General features: G+C 39.9%; 1 protein-coding gene across 1 annotated transcript in view; it reads right to left on the bottom strand.

Moving 5' to 3' along the window:
- b3gat2 (beta-1,3-glucuronyltransferase 2 (glucuronosyltransferase S)) overlaps positions 1-14,325 on the bottom strand; it is a 60,701-nt gene that overhangs the window by 11,832 nt on the left and 34,544 nt on the right. The window contains exon 3 of the mRNA XM_026189786.1: positions 2,868-3,016. Within this exon, the coding sequence (XP_026045571.1) occupies positions 2,868-3,016 (149 nt within the window). The remainder of the gene's footprint in view (positions 1-2,867; positions 3,017-14,325) is intronic.

Raw genomic sequence — 14,325 nt, 5'->3', positions numbered from 1 at the left:
GAATAAGAATAGACAACTCGATACATTTAAGAAATCAATTTAAACCTGAAGGTGTCGGGAGGACAAAGATCACAGGGCCACCAGAATCCTTTAAAACCCTCTCTCTGGGAAACCATAAACACCCCAACCCATTTTTACAGAACAGCCAGTAGCTTTTGATGTATTGGGTACGGATGAAATGTCCCAGTGGGCATTATCAGGATGTATTTCTCAGAAGAAATGATCAATAAACTTGAGTAAAATTGATAGAGCTATAGAAGTTATTGCAAATAAATAACTCTTGAATCTGAGGATTTCTGTCACTGATCCTCAAATTCATCCACTGAAAAAACAACAAACACTGGTGTGATGGATAACCAGTGGTCACTGCTGACTGGTCTGGAGCTAAAAAAGTCAAACTGGCTCTAAGGCGTTAATAAGAAAAGCACCCAAAAAACAAAACAAAGAGAGCATGTAAATGCCACTTGCAGACTTGGTACTTTTTGGAACAGCTGTAGGCATCGCACGTTGAGCTCAAGCTCATGTATTCCTTGAAAGGTAAAAACATAATAGGATCCATTTGTCACAAAAAGTCCTTTAAGGCGCCTCTGTGATGGTTGTCAAGAGGATGAGTGGCTTCATAAAACCGGGTGCCAACAGGGGCTGTGGCGATTTGAGATGAGCTGCATCGATCTAAGCTGTCTAAGCACACAACTAGAATTGATAGCGCTATAACGCACTTTCTATTCAATTCAGGCTGTGTGTGTCTAAGTTTAGACTGTGCCACTAGCTTAAAGCATGACTCATGCTGTCAATAGCAGAGGGGGAGGGGGATACCCCATGGTTACTGCTGTGATGGTCACTATCATTATGGCTGTATTTGTGCCCCAGACACACAAATGTTGTGCACATGCTAGATTAAAACTGATAAATTGGATAAATAAATTGGGCTTTTATTAAGCACTAGCCTGTGCGATTCACCTCCAGTGTGCAGGTCACTGCAGTTTGATAACTCTGGCTGAATGTGGCCTATTTACAAACTGCATATTGAGATATACTAGTGTTTGCTCCTGACATGTTGGCCTGTCATTCAGTTTCACAAAATGTGCACAGCTGCTTAATGTTTGGACTTTAAACATTTATATAGGAGTAAAAATAAAAGTTGCTTTCCATCTGTAGTGGAGAAGAATGTAATGCATTGTGTGAGTTAGAATTCAGGTTTGCTCAGTGACCTTGAGCCTGTGTGCATATAAGAAAAAAAAGAAAAACATTAAAAAAATTTTTTTACTTAGGACGGAAAGAGAAAACAGCCAGTGGGCTCCCTAAAAGTGATTGTGATTCCACCTTCTTCAAGGTGTAGAGACACACAGATACAGTTGTGCAACACCAAATGCTTCATTTTTTCTTTAGCCTCTTGTGTCATTGGTGAGAACTGCATCTCTCCAGCCTTTAACAAGTACAATGTCCTCTCACAGGATGTTAAAAACACTTCTAATCAATGATTATTTGGCCCCGTTAAATTGAAATCTGCATTAAATAAATGTTAAAATTAAACAGATACAGATACTGACACACCACAGCTATATCAAATATATAGCACTGTTATCATTTGGACATTGTAGATCAGGTCCAACGTAGATCGTTGTAGATCGTTGTAGATCAGGTCCAATGTAGATCGTTGTAGATCAGGTCCGGTCTATCAGTATTCTAGCAGTTTAGTAAAGATTAAGACTAGACACCACCTGGTTTTTGAGACATATTTCAGGGAACAATTTGAACTTGAAGGTGACGGGCCAAAAAACGAGGGTCAATATTAGGATTAATGTCTTGGCTAAAAGAACTAAGAGAGGTCTTCACTGACATAAGCAAAACTCGCAGCCTTAAGTGGATAAATCCAGTTTCCCTCTCTTAGTGATATCATTTTACTTACGATGGGAGTGTGAGCTAATGGTTATGGCAGGATTTGAACTGGTCGAAAACAGCTGTGTAACTAGGTAACTACGTTGAACTGCCTTATCTAACTGAATGGACTTTTTTGGGGACCAGGAAGTTGTATAAAGAGGTTTCTTTAATACATAATCATTTGATGAATCATTTTCAATTTTTGCACGTTCTTTCAAGGCAGTGCCTGACATCAGCTCATTAACTTAAAATTGCACAAGGGGCCAGGTTTCAGGATTAAATATAACACCTATGTATAATCAGCCAAGCTTCATCCTACACTGCACAACTAATTTTGTAAAAATGTCTGAATATGGAATTCAAATTTCATCTGAACTGCATTTTCTGCATTTCATTTAAAATGTGTCTGATCAGGTTACATGTAAGTGTCTACGCATACAATATAGCAGCAAATTAGCAGGAGTAGGAGGCATCTCAGGCTTGGCAGTGCTTGGAGCCCAATACACTTTCACTGGCGTTATGCAAAACCAGAGAAATACACCTTAAGGGTAAAAATGAGTGAGTAAAGTGAGCAACTGTACTGCAGCAGGCAGCTGGACTGACATAGGAACGTCTCCATTCTGTGAGAAGAAAATGTAAAATAGCAATGAAGAAAATGTATAAAAATGTTTCTGTGTGAAACCGTCTACCTGTGTGTGTATTATAAAGCTCACTGCAGTCGCCAACTTCAACATGTCTACAGTTGTTGAGTTCTGGTCAAAAGTCTGATGGGACAATCGTTAGTCTTAAAAAGAACATCTTTGCTTTAAGTTTGAGTATAAAGGAAATTTTCCATTTCTAGGAAAGTCCTCTTCAGCATATTTGAACATGTTTTTACTGGGTGTTTCAGGTCCCAGTAGAAGGTGTTAAATTCTGTCACATCACCTCGCCTTAATGAAATTCTTTTCATTTTGTTGCAACAGACACAGACATGCCCGGTTACTGACCCGTGTGCAGTTGTTCGCCTTGGGCTCCAAGTCGGTGACCTTGGTGATCTGCTTGAGGAAGTCGGATTCCTGCATCCCCGGCTGGGAGCCTCGCCGTTTGAACTGTGCCCGCGGGTTCGCCAGGATCACCTGAAGATTCACTGCAAATCCTGAGGAGCCGGAGGAAGAAGAGAAGACTAAGGTGAAGGGATGAAGACGCTAGCCAGCATGGATAAAAGGGACATTACGAGGCTGTTGTAATCACAGCAGAAAATGACCAAGTTGATTAGTGCATCTAATGACTGTGATATGGCTAATATGAAATTCATTTACCACAGGGGTCTGCGTTCTCTGGTGATAATTGTACTGTAGATGAGAAGGAAAATAAGTGAATGTCAGAGGGAAGAATGCTCAGGATGCCAGTGTGCTGGAGCAGAAGCAGGGATTAATGCGTGGCTTGAAACCAGATTTAATCAATCTGATTAGAAAAACTTGGTAACTGTGGGGAGAAACCGGCTGTGTGACTCCATGTAATTACAGCAGCGGGGGGAAAAAAGTATTAGCTGCCCTACAGCCAGAAATACATTTGAAGGTTCGGAAGTATTTCACATTGTGAGACAAGTTTTATATAATCTTTTCCATAACTCCACAAAATTTTATTTTGAACTCAAATCAAACGTGACAAACTAAACAGGAAAGCTAATCCCTGCAGCTGCTGCAGTTAACCTTGTGCAGCATGTGTGTGGAGAACACGTCATTCACACATCTGATGTGTTGTTGACCCTGTAGCCACAGGTCTGAAGGTGACACGTGATGAGTCTGTTTTGCATAATTTTTGCCTGCTTTGAGCTTCCACTGTCAGAAGAAAGTGTCATCTGCAGTTAGTGTGTCAGCTCTCGTTACTGCCACATTAGGTACCGTTGAGTTTTTAATAACTGATGCTCTTGGAATTCATGGCTGTGGCCTCTGTGGATTTTTATTTTGAAAAACCACATTTGCTGACTGTAAAACAGATCTGCGCCAAAGTTACAGAACGCTGGTATTTGGCCCTCAGCTCAGTATTTCATTTTAATTTTTCCTCGTCTTCAGGGCTAGGTGTATCACTAGACAATGACATAAGATATTTACACCTTCATTTAATCTTGACCTAATAAGTCTGTCAGTAAGCACGAAATATCTATGGTTATGTATTAAATGGACAAAAACACAGGACCAAAACTGACCTCTGTGCTACAGTTTAATTCAGTGATTGGGTCTGGTCCAAAGGAGTGGATTAGCTATAACACATGCAAACCACTCTGTTGTTGTGAGTGCTGTAAATACTGAATATTAATTCCCAGATGAAATCCTATAATGCAAGTAGTATGGTCTCAATTTCAATCTAATTTTCTAAGCTGTGTGTTGCTTCTGGCAAATGTTTTCTTAACTTTCCACAGAAGATGAATGCGTTCTACTACTTCCTGTCTTCGATGTTATTTCCCTTTACGATGCCACCGTGCAGCCTGAAGCTACCTCTACTGTGCTGGTTAAAATAAATCATTTTCTTTCTATCTGTTGTAGTAGACAGAAACAGCAATAGAAGACTGAGTAACTAAGCTAAAGTTGTTTACTTACACATGTGGACATGAAAATAGGAGCCTGTTTTAAAATTCATTACTTATGAACATACGAGTTAAAGAGACATCAATGGCTTGATTGCCCGTCCACTGCCACTTCCTAACTCATTTACTCCATGAAGATGAACTAAGGATGTATAACACACTGACAGTTGCTCAATTCAATTCAATTCAGTTACCTCAAGGTGCTTTATATTGTAAGGTAGACCCTACAATAATACATAAATGGTAAATGGCCTGTATTTGTATAGTGCTTTACTAGTCCCTAAGGACCCCAAAGCACTTTACACATCCAGTCATCCACACATTCACACACACATTCAAACACATACATTCATGTATTGAGAAAAAACCCCCAACAATCATATGACCTCCTATGAACAAGCACTTTGGCGACAACGGAAAGGAAAGACTCTCTTTTAACAGGAAGAAACCTCCGGCAGAACCAGGCTCATGGAGGGGCGGGGCCATCTGCTGCGACCGTAATTGGACACTGGAGCGAATAAAACAAACAACAAACTGCAAGATAGCAACAGTACCTCAGTGCTTAACATCTAACCAGGTGAAGAATACTCTCAACGAGGTAGGTGTACCATCATCCACAATCAAGAGACGCCTTTAGCAATAAGGGTGCAAAGCTGAAGGCAGAGAGACCCACAAACATGCAGCAGCTGAAGGCGCCTGCAGTAAAGGCCTGGCAGGGCATCTCAACAGAGGAAACTCAGCAGTTGATGATGTCCATGGGTTCTTGACTTCAGGCAGTCATTGACCACAAAGGATTTTCATGTCTGAATCAAGTCTTAAAAATGATGTTTAACATATTTGAAACTCTAAAAATAGGTGAAATGTCTGTAATTTCTAAGCAGTTCATTGTAATTTTCATAAACCCTTCATTTGATGCTGAAAGGCTGTATAATTAAAATACACTGTGGTGATGTACAGAGGTAAAATTTACAAAGATTCTATCAGTGTTTACGTATAGATCTAACTATACGTGTCTCTCCCAAACTCAGCTACTTATCACAGACGCAGTATCTCCAAAATGAAATAAACAAGCAGAAGATCTGTTGGAGCTAAATAAAGAAGCCAGACTGATGCTAGCAGACAGGGCACACATGGAATGCCATAACCAAGTAGCTGCCAGAACATCCGTGCTGATTATGGTCTAGAAATTCCAAGGTCAAAATGGGATCACTGAGATAAGATCCTGTGGACCTTCCAGATACAGACAGACAAACTGCTGATGGCTAACCAATTGCACAGAGTTGTGCTGGACAAGCAGAGGAAGACAGCTGTAGTGATTGATGTAGCTATACCAAGTACCAAGCAACACCAGGAAGATGGAACAAGGGAAGCTTGAGAAATACCAAAGCCTGAGAGAGGAGCTAAAGAAGGAGTGCAGGGTGAAGGCAGCGGTGGTCCTCGTGGTAAACGGGCCACTCGGGGCAGTGAGTGGCTCCAGCAGATCCCAGGAGACAGACAGACAGATAGATAGATATGAAACTCACATTCACTCTCCATAGAGAATATTGCCGCTTTGTCTGCATTGTTTTATTTATTTATTTTGTTATATCAAAGAAAAAAGTTTATTATTTTCCCAAATGTGTGTGATTGTGAGAAGAGTTCTCTGAGCATTAATTATTGCTTCAGGACTCATCTGAGAACTGTTACTAAACGGCTAGAGGGAGAGAAGTGGTGCTGCCGAGAGGCGCTGACAGGAGGAGAGGAGGAGATCGTCAGGGAACAACAGGTGTCTGTTTTATCCTCAGAAAAACATACGAAAGGCTCTGGCTGCTTCAATTTCCATTCAATATCACCATAAAGCTTTTAGTGACTCTGTGACTGGGGTGGGGCAGTTAGGTAGGATGTTCTCCATATTTTGTGCACCTGTATGTACACATTCCTGTGTGCCACGTTTCCTTACTGAAGAAAAAAAACACCTGATCCCCAACATCAGCCACAATGTTAAGACCTATCCTTGTTGAGCCTGTTTTCCAGCCCACAACTTTACTGTTTTATTTTACTCCCAGCACTCTTTTTTGGCATGTCATCAATTTGCTGTAAATCACGAGTAATAACATGAATTTGGCAAATTATTCATCTGACTTTGAGAAATACCAAAACATAGCATTTTTTTTATTGGAAAAGAAAACAGACGTTCACAGGTTTCAGATGTTAGATCTTCGCGCTGACGCCTGAGGTGAACCAGAAGCCTTTTAAATATTTTATGGCTTTACTTTTTACAGGTGTAGTGTGAAGTAAAAAGACTCAGAAAGTGAAGGAAAACACAATGAAAAAAAAATCCAAACACTGTGGTACAGTTTAAAGTAATTTATAGCCATCCTTAAACGCCTGTCAGGACAGGAAAGAGCTCCAGTGTGGGTTATGTTTTAAGCATTTCTCACACAGAGATTTCTAGTTCCACGTGTGACAGGAAGATATTTGCAGAAACTTCTTCTGTGCACAAGGTCTCAACATAATTACTGAATATTTATTTATGCAAATCATCAGTGGGTGGCACGCCTTTGCAATCAGTGTGGCAATTTGCCCCTGGTAATTCACCATCCTCGCCTCTATTTTCCCCTCACATCCGCCACCTCTAGCTGAACAGAATATTCTAGGCTGCAGTTATCCAGACGCTGTGATACATGGCCAGCAGACAAGACAGCAGTCCTCTGAGGTAAGTTAGTGTCAGAGTGGGTCACACAGAGAAAGAAACAGCAGACATGCAAGTGAGTTTGGTATGTATTATCTCTCTGTAAGTTTAGTGTACTTTAGACCAAGTGAAAAGCACATCCACACTGATGTACACAGTTAGATAAATGTGTCCATACAGGACTTATATAGTATATAGTGTAAAGAGAGCATATTTCTCCCATATTGCCTTATTTTTATTGGATCCCTGATAAGTCCAGAATCAAGTTTAAAATCCTTCTCACATACAAGGTCTTCAATAATCAAGGCCCCATCTTGTCTTAATAACCTCATAGTGCATTATCACCACAATAGAGCACTTTGCTCTCGGACTGCTGCTTTACTTGTGCTTACTGGGATGTATATAACTATGTGTTTACACACAACTTTGCATTTAATCATTAGTTTTCATTAGTCCCTTTTCCTGCCTCCCTCACCCACATCCATCTCCCAGATAGCTGCCTCTCCCTCAGCCTGGCTCAGCTGGAGGTTCCTTCCTGTTAAAAAGGCGTTTTCCCTTCCCACTATCGCCAAATGCTTGCCCAAAGGGTTTCTCTCTGTATTACTGTAGGGTCTTTAGCTTACAATATAAAGCACCTTGAGGCGACTGTAATTGTGATTTGGTGCTATATAAATAAAACTGAATTGAAATACTGAAAGCAGCTATTTTTTTTAAATTTGACAGTCTTTTCTTTTTATGATGTTCAACCTTTGGACATCCACTAGTTAATTGAGAAACCATCGGAGGTTAGGGTTAACGACTGGGTCCACTTAATGGCGACCCCTTTTTATCAAGTTGGTGCCTCTGTGGAACACACAAATGAAAAAGAAGATTTTAGCAGAAAAACTGAAATGTAACATTTTCTAATTAAAAAAAAGACTGAAGTAAAACAAAACTCATCTTTAACACTCAGAAGACTTATCACTCTAAAGCCACAGGCAAATTCCCTTTTTCAAATTAGCTACACAAAGGCACACACAGGAAAGTGCTGCAACACCTCCACAGTTATTAGGTTATGTTGGTGTCAGGCTCATTACTGCTCCATGTGCAATACTGCAGGCTAATCACAGAGATAAATGGCGCTCAGGTGGAGTAGATAAGCTATTAGAGCTATTACATGATAGGCGTCTCCTAAACCTGCTGCCAGCCACTGGACGTCACAGCTTATCTGAGCCATTTTTGCCCAAGAGGAGGTTGTCCAGACTCTGTGCTAACTTTGTCCCACTTTATACCTGACCCACTCCAGCTGACCTATATGACTGTGTATCTATTGCAAGTAAAGCCCATCAGCAAAGGGTATATAAGCGTGTTTGGAGAGAGAAAAATGTTGACTGTAGTTCATCATTATTTGGGCCCTGCATATAAAGCAAGTTAGAACTGTTTTCTTTTGCATGTATAGACATTGTTTTGCTCAGCGTAAGCTTTTAAAGACATTACATTTGTTTTTACTGAAGGATCAAGAGTCTAAATTAGTACAACTCCCCTGTTGGGGTTGTACTTTCTGACTTCTCAGGAGCTCTTAAGGCAGAATTCTAGTAGCAGTGCTGAACATCACTCGCTGGTCAAACAGTTTCATAAAACCTTTGTACAACTGGACTCACACTGTAGCACTCGGTGCCACTAGGATCGATATTTCTTTTAATGTTGACTTGTCTCAGGTACCCAGCTGTATTTGAACATTTGTTATGTTTTGCTTGATCCTGTGATGATGAAGAACACAAGTGGGTAAACAAAAAAGTTTAAAATGTAAAAACTGGGTTTCCCAATCATGTTGAAGAAAAGGTCTCACTGATTCTGTCAGCTGATCACCCGACCTTTTAAGGACACACAAAATGCAGCCTGGTGAGTAAACAAGCATTCATTCTTTACAATAAAGCTCCACAGGGCACCTTTAACAACAAAATTACATACTCAGCCACCTGATGAGCCTAAAAAGCAGAAGACAAAGAATGCATCAGCACGCAGCGGACAGGGGAGCTAGCAAGAAAGCTCATAAACAAGAAAAAGTAAACAAGAAAAAAAAACATTTGCTGTTTGATTTATTGTGGTTACATACAAACTTATTCTGGAAACAGTGAAGGAGGGTACGTCTGTGAGTCTCCTGTGCATTCATTTATTACATCTATTCATCATAGTCAAACCACACTACATACAAAAAATAACACATTGTTTCCCTTGTGTGTCAAACTGATACACAATCACTCTTTGTTTGAACTTTTCTTAAAAATTGTCTTTTTATAGAAAATTGCAAAAATAATTAATTCCTAATTCAGCTTCACTTGCACCTTTGTATTTGGGACTTCTTGTTCAAAAAGGAGCATTAGAGCATGACCACAGCAATGATTTCATTTAAAAGGAAAAAATATTTTTTGGGGATCCAATGGATTCAAGTTTTCTCCACCAGCTCTTTCCTCACTACAGGGACATTTCAGAGAGAAACAGCAGGTCAGGCCAAGGTTTCTCAGCCGTGCCAGTCCCAAAGTATTAAATAGTATCATCAGGCTAATACTCTTATGACAATCTATTTCTGAGTCCCACGAAGAGGCAATACTGGCAATACAAACACTGCCAAACACTAATGGAGCAACGCGCTGCACTCGTGTGCACATCAAAGCTCCATCTACTGATTTCATTCAATGCATAAAGTGTAAAAATTTCCATTTCACCAACGTTTAAATAATCTGTCATTCCAACTGCCACATATTCAGTGCTGTGGACAGGAGGGACCCACAGCTTATTCATTTTAAATAACAGCACAGTAGGAAAGTGTTTGGAGGCAGGAGCAGATGGCTCGTTGCTCAGTCTTTTGGGATATTTAAGTTCTTAAATCTAAACACTTGGTTTTGTTTGTGGTAACATATTTCATAACATTTTAGGTGACTACAGATATAATGAATACTAATAATAAAAACTTTATTTGTATAGCACTTTTCAAAACACAGAGTTACAAAGTGCTTCACAGCAGGAATAAAAGCCACATGCTGAAGATAAGTATGTTAAAATAGACAGACAGTTTTTAGACCCTGGTTAGAGGTTCAGACAAAAGCCTAATTTTTGCCTAGCGACTAAAGCTGCAACCTGTCTCAATACTTGTGAGAAAAAGGCCTTAAATACTACCTTAGCCAGCTGACTCCAATCAGAAATTAGGCAAGCGGACTCCCAAAGCTTGTGAGAGCTACCTGGTACCCTGTCCTAGACTTTTGTTTTGTGGCCAGTTATTGTTATTGTTTTCCTTTTGATAATGATAGTGGCTTGTCCTTTGTGTTACCAAGTCTTATGCTTGTTGCTGTCATTCACTGCATCCAGCTGAACCAGCCGGTTGTGGATAACCTGGCCATTCGGGTATGCAGGGCGTGGGTATGCAGACCACTTTGAAAGGCCTTGAGATCACCATTGTTGGCGCTGTGTAAATAGAATGCATGTTTTTTTTTCTTGAATAAAATTTGTAGTGATTGAATATTTGGGTAATATCCCTCTTAGAGATGTTTTCCAAATAATTGCCATGTCTCACAGCTTCGGCTGACAGATAAAGTGGTCCATGTCTTCCATTTGATTCCTTTTTCTTCCGGTCCATTATTCTCTTATTGCCTCGACTTTAATGTCGAATCATTTCCTTTTTACCTCAGCCGGAGTCAGTGCTGCGGGGGGATACAACAGTAACCACATGGCTTATTGGAGCCCACGCATCATTTTTCTCTACTGTTGTTACTCCTGAGGAAACACTTTTGAAAAGTGTGCCTTCTCCGACTTCCACCTTGGAAATGGCTTGAATTTCTTCAGCAGTAAAATTATTATTGCCTTAGCTCTCTCAAACTTTACCACTTACTCCATGCATTCTCACTCACTATGTGTTAACAGACCTCTCTGCATTGGATCATATTTGTTAATAATCTCTGTCTCTCTTCCACAGCATGTCTTTTGTCCTGTCTTCCCTCCCCCTCCCTGAGGCTGGTTCTGTTGGAGGTTTCTTCCTGTTAAAAGGGAGTTTTTCCTTCCCACTGTCACCGAAGTGCTTTCTCATAGGGGTCATATAATTGTTAGGTTGTTGTCTGCATGTAATATTGTTGGGTCTACTTTATAATATAAAGCGCCTTCAGGTGACTGTCGTTGTGATTTGGCGCTGTATCAATAAAACCGAGTTGAACTGAATGCAAACAAAGGCAAATGTGTTGGCTTACATAGAGAAATGAGGGTGTGGCTCTGTGTAGATTTACCAACATACAGTGGTAGAAACAAAATTTGCCAGTGCACATGTGTCATGAACTCTGAGTCTCCACGTCGATTCCTCTTTTGCTCGAATTAAGACCCTGTTCTACACAAATATTAGTGAATGAGGCCCATTTTACTTCACAGAGTCTGGGACAGATCCCTCTGACTAAACAACCAACAGATTATTCTGCTAGTAGTGACCTAGTAACCTCAAATGTTTTAACATTTAATAATAAAGGAGGCAAGTCCAAACAACACGACCACACAAAAAAGTATTAATAATTATTGATATAAATTGTTAATAGCAAGAATTCAATGTCTAAAAACATTAAATTCAGGGGTTCAAAAACCCAGGACCATGACAGGGTGCCTTTGGATATGTTGTCAGTCTCACCATCTAGTATCAAAGCTAGACAGTTTCCTTTACTAACAGTATTATATTATATGCTGTTCTTCATCACTAGCTATAAGTTTAGCTGTACATGCTATGGTTATAGCTGGGCTGACCTCTATAATAACACTAGTAGAAATATTGCATGATGAGGCAAAACACATTTAAAATCCTTCTGATATCTGGAGCAGATTGCAGTCTTTGACGGTGAGAGGGGAGAATGAGTGTTCAGTTGAATGAGCGGACGTTCTGTCCATGGATGACCCAACTGAGACATGATAGGAGGAAATGTATACTGTCATAATGTTCCAGAGCACTTTTACAAAATATGCTTCACAATAAAATCCTTCTTGAGAAATGAAGCATTGATTTTGTGCTAACAGCATGATGCAGAAACATTAAGAGGACAAAGGAGCGCATCATGTGGAGGTTATATATGTATACTTATCAAACACAGGGAATTAAGTAGGGACTGCATCTTTTTTAAGCCTATCTTAAAAGATAAGGTTCTTAGAATTAAAACTAAAATCTGTACACACCAACCAACCCCAAACGGCTTCATTTTAGCTGTCTTACTATGACTTTCGAGCTGTCTGTCTGAACTGTGTAGCATCTTTCTGTGATTTTAGCTGTGGTTTAAACCTTCTTTTTGTATCCTTAGCTTTATAGCTTGCTGCCAGTCTGAGTCTTTAGGTATGTAATTAACTTTTCTCACCTACAGGCATGGATTTAGCCGTTAGCTTACTATGGTTACTAGGTTATTGTGACCCAGTAAGTAACAGTACAGCAGAGAGCACACACATAACTAAGTAAAATGAGGAAATAGAAAGCAAGTTGAAATGTGAATAGAACATAAAATGAAAACGAGAGCAATGTCTGGCACAGCCTTATGGACTTTATTGATTAATATTAGCATGGTGTAATGTGAGGCTTTGATAGCCTGAGGGAACTGTGTGATCACACTGTTATGCTATATAGCGAGTTTTCAGTTTTGATTTCTCACTTTATTCATCTCTTCGGCCCCGCCCATTGCTCTTTGATTTAGTTCCAGTTAAGACGTTGACAGGAAGTGCAAAAGAGTTTATCCAGGGTAAAAACAGACATAAGAACAAAGTACTGTGACACTGACATCATAAGCTAAAAACGAATGACCTTCTTCTGGAACCTCCGTCGCCCTTTCATATACCACAACAGTGTCCCTCTTAGATCTGCTTCAGATCTCAAGTAAACAGTTTGTGGTGTATGTAGCAGAGAGATAAGTTTGTTTTTTTTAAATTTGTTTTAAATAATGACAAGAACAACAGAACATCCAAGGAGAAAGGTGTCAAGTTCCACCACACCATGTGACTGACAAGTGGCAACTGGAATTACAAGCACCTGACAATGAAAAGCAGACAAAATCAGACAGAAAGAAGTGAGAAACAAAGGCAATCCAACGCCAGGTGTTGAGTTCAGGAAACTGTGTTCTGTACTGTAAGTCCAAACTTCTCAAGACAACTTTAGCACATTACATCCTACTCATAAGCAAGTGTGACTAATTATTGCATCTTTGCTTTGAAGTATGATTATTTTCATGTGCGTTTGCTTGGCTGAAAGGCAGCTGAAAGCTGGGTAATAATTTTCACATAGAAATTCTCTTTCTTTTTATCAAAAAGTACTCATGTGTTTTTTCCTGAACTTTTAATAGACAAACTCAGACTACCTTTACTTGTGTTTATACTTATGCATAATTTAGGAGCAAGTAAATCTGGATTCCAGGACAACATTTTAAAAAACAATAAAAAAAAAAACAGAACCCCCCACAGATTAGCAAACTGAGCCAGAGGATTTGTTCATTTCCTTCTCCATTTTTGAGCTGAACTGAATTACAGCGTACGCAATCATACGTAAGTTATCAGCAGTGCTATATTTATTAGGATGGCCTGATTCTCTGGTTCTGGCACCTTTATCGCTGGCTATTTAAATCTGAAAGTGTGCACTTCGGTCCTGACTGTTGGATTTAAAATGCACTATGGTGGTATACAGTGGCAAAATTACACAAATTGTGTTACTTGTCAGACTTGCTCCCGGGCGCCACATTAGCAGAGCCATACGGCCAAATTAAAATGGATTTTACTTTTACATTAAATTTGAACCTGTCCAAATTGATATGTATATGTGTCCCCAAGCACTTTCAGTCTGTTACACTATATTTTCCTCGTGTGCCACAAATTTTATTGTCTGTTGAGTTCAGCTTCTTACTCGGGTCCACTGGGGTTATTAGGGGGTTAAACATTTTCATGTCCCGATCTCAGGAAGCACCCCAAAGCGTAAGCATCACTTCAACAACAGAGAGACTGTCTTTGTGTTGCCATGTCTGTGCGTGCTTGTGTTTCTGTATTTGCTCTGTGAGCCCGTATGAACGCATTTGCTCTGTTCTGCAGCTGTGATGCACTTTAGGAAAATTGCATGCATGAATATGTGCGTGTCATGGAACATCAACACCTGTCTACTTGTATCAATTCAAGTGCCTGCAGGTGTGTGTTTGCCTGTGTTTTTCCCCCAATAGACACATGATGTAATTGTATC

Source organism: Astatotilapia calliptera, chromosome 13 (assembly GCF_900246225.1).
Source record: "Astatotilapia calliptera chromosome 13, fAstCal1.2, whole genome shotgun sequence".
Taxonomy (NCBI): Eukaryota; Metazoa; Chordata; class Actinopteri; order Cichliformes; family Cichlidae; genus Astatotilapia; species Astatotilapia calliptera.
Note: the sequence above shows the minus strand (reverse complement) of the source record. Positions and strands in the feature narration are given on the sequence as shown.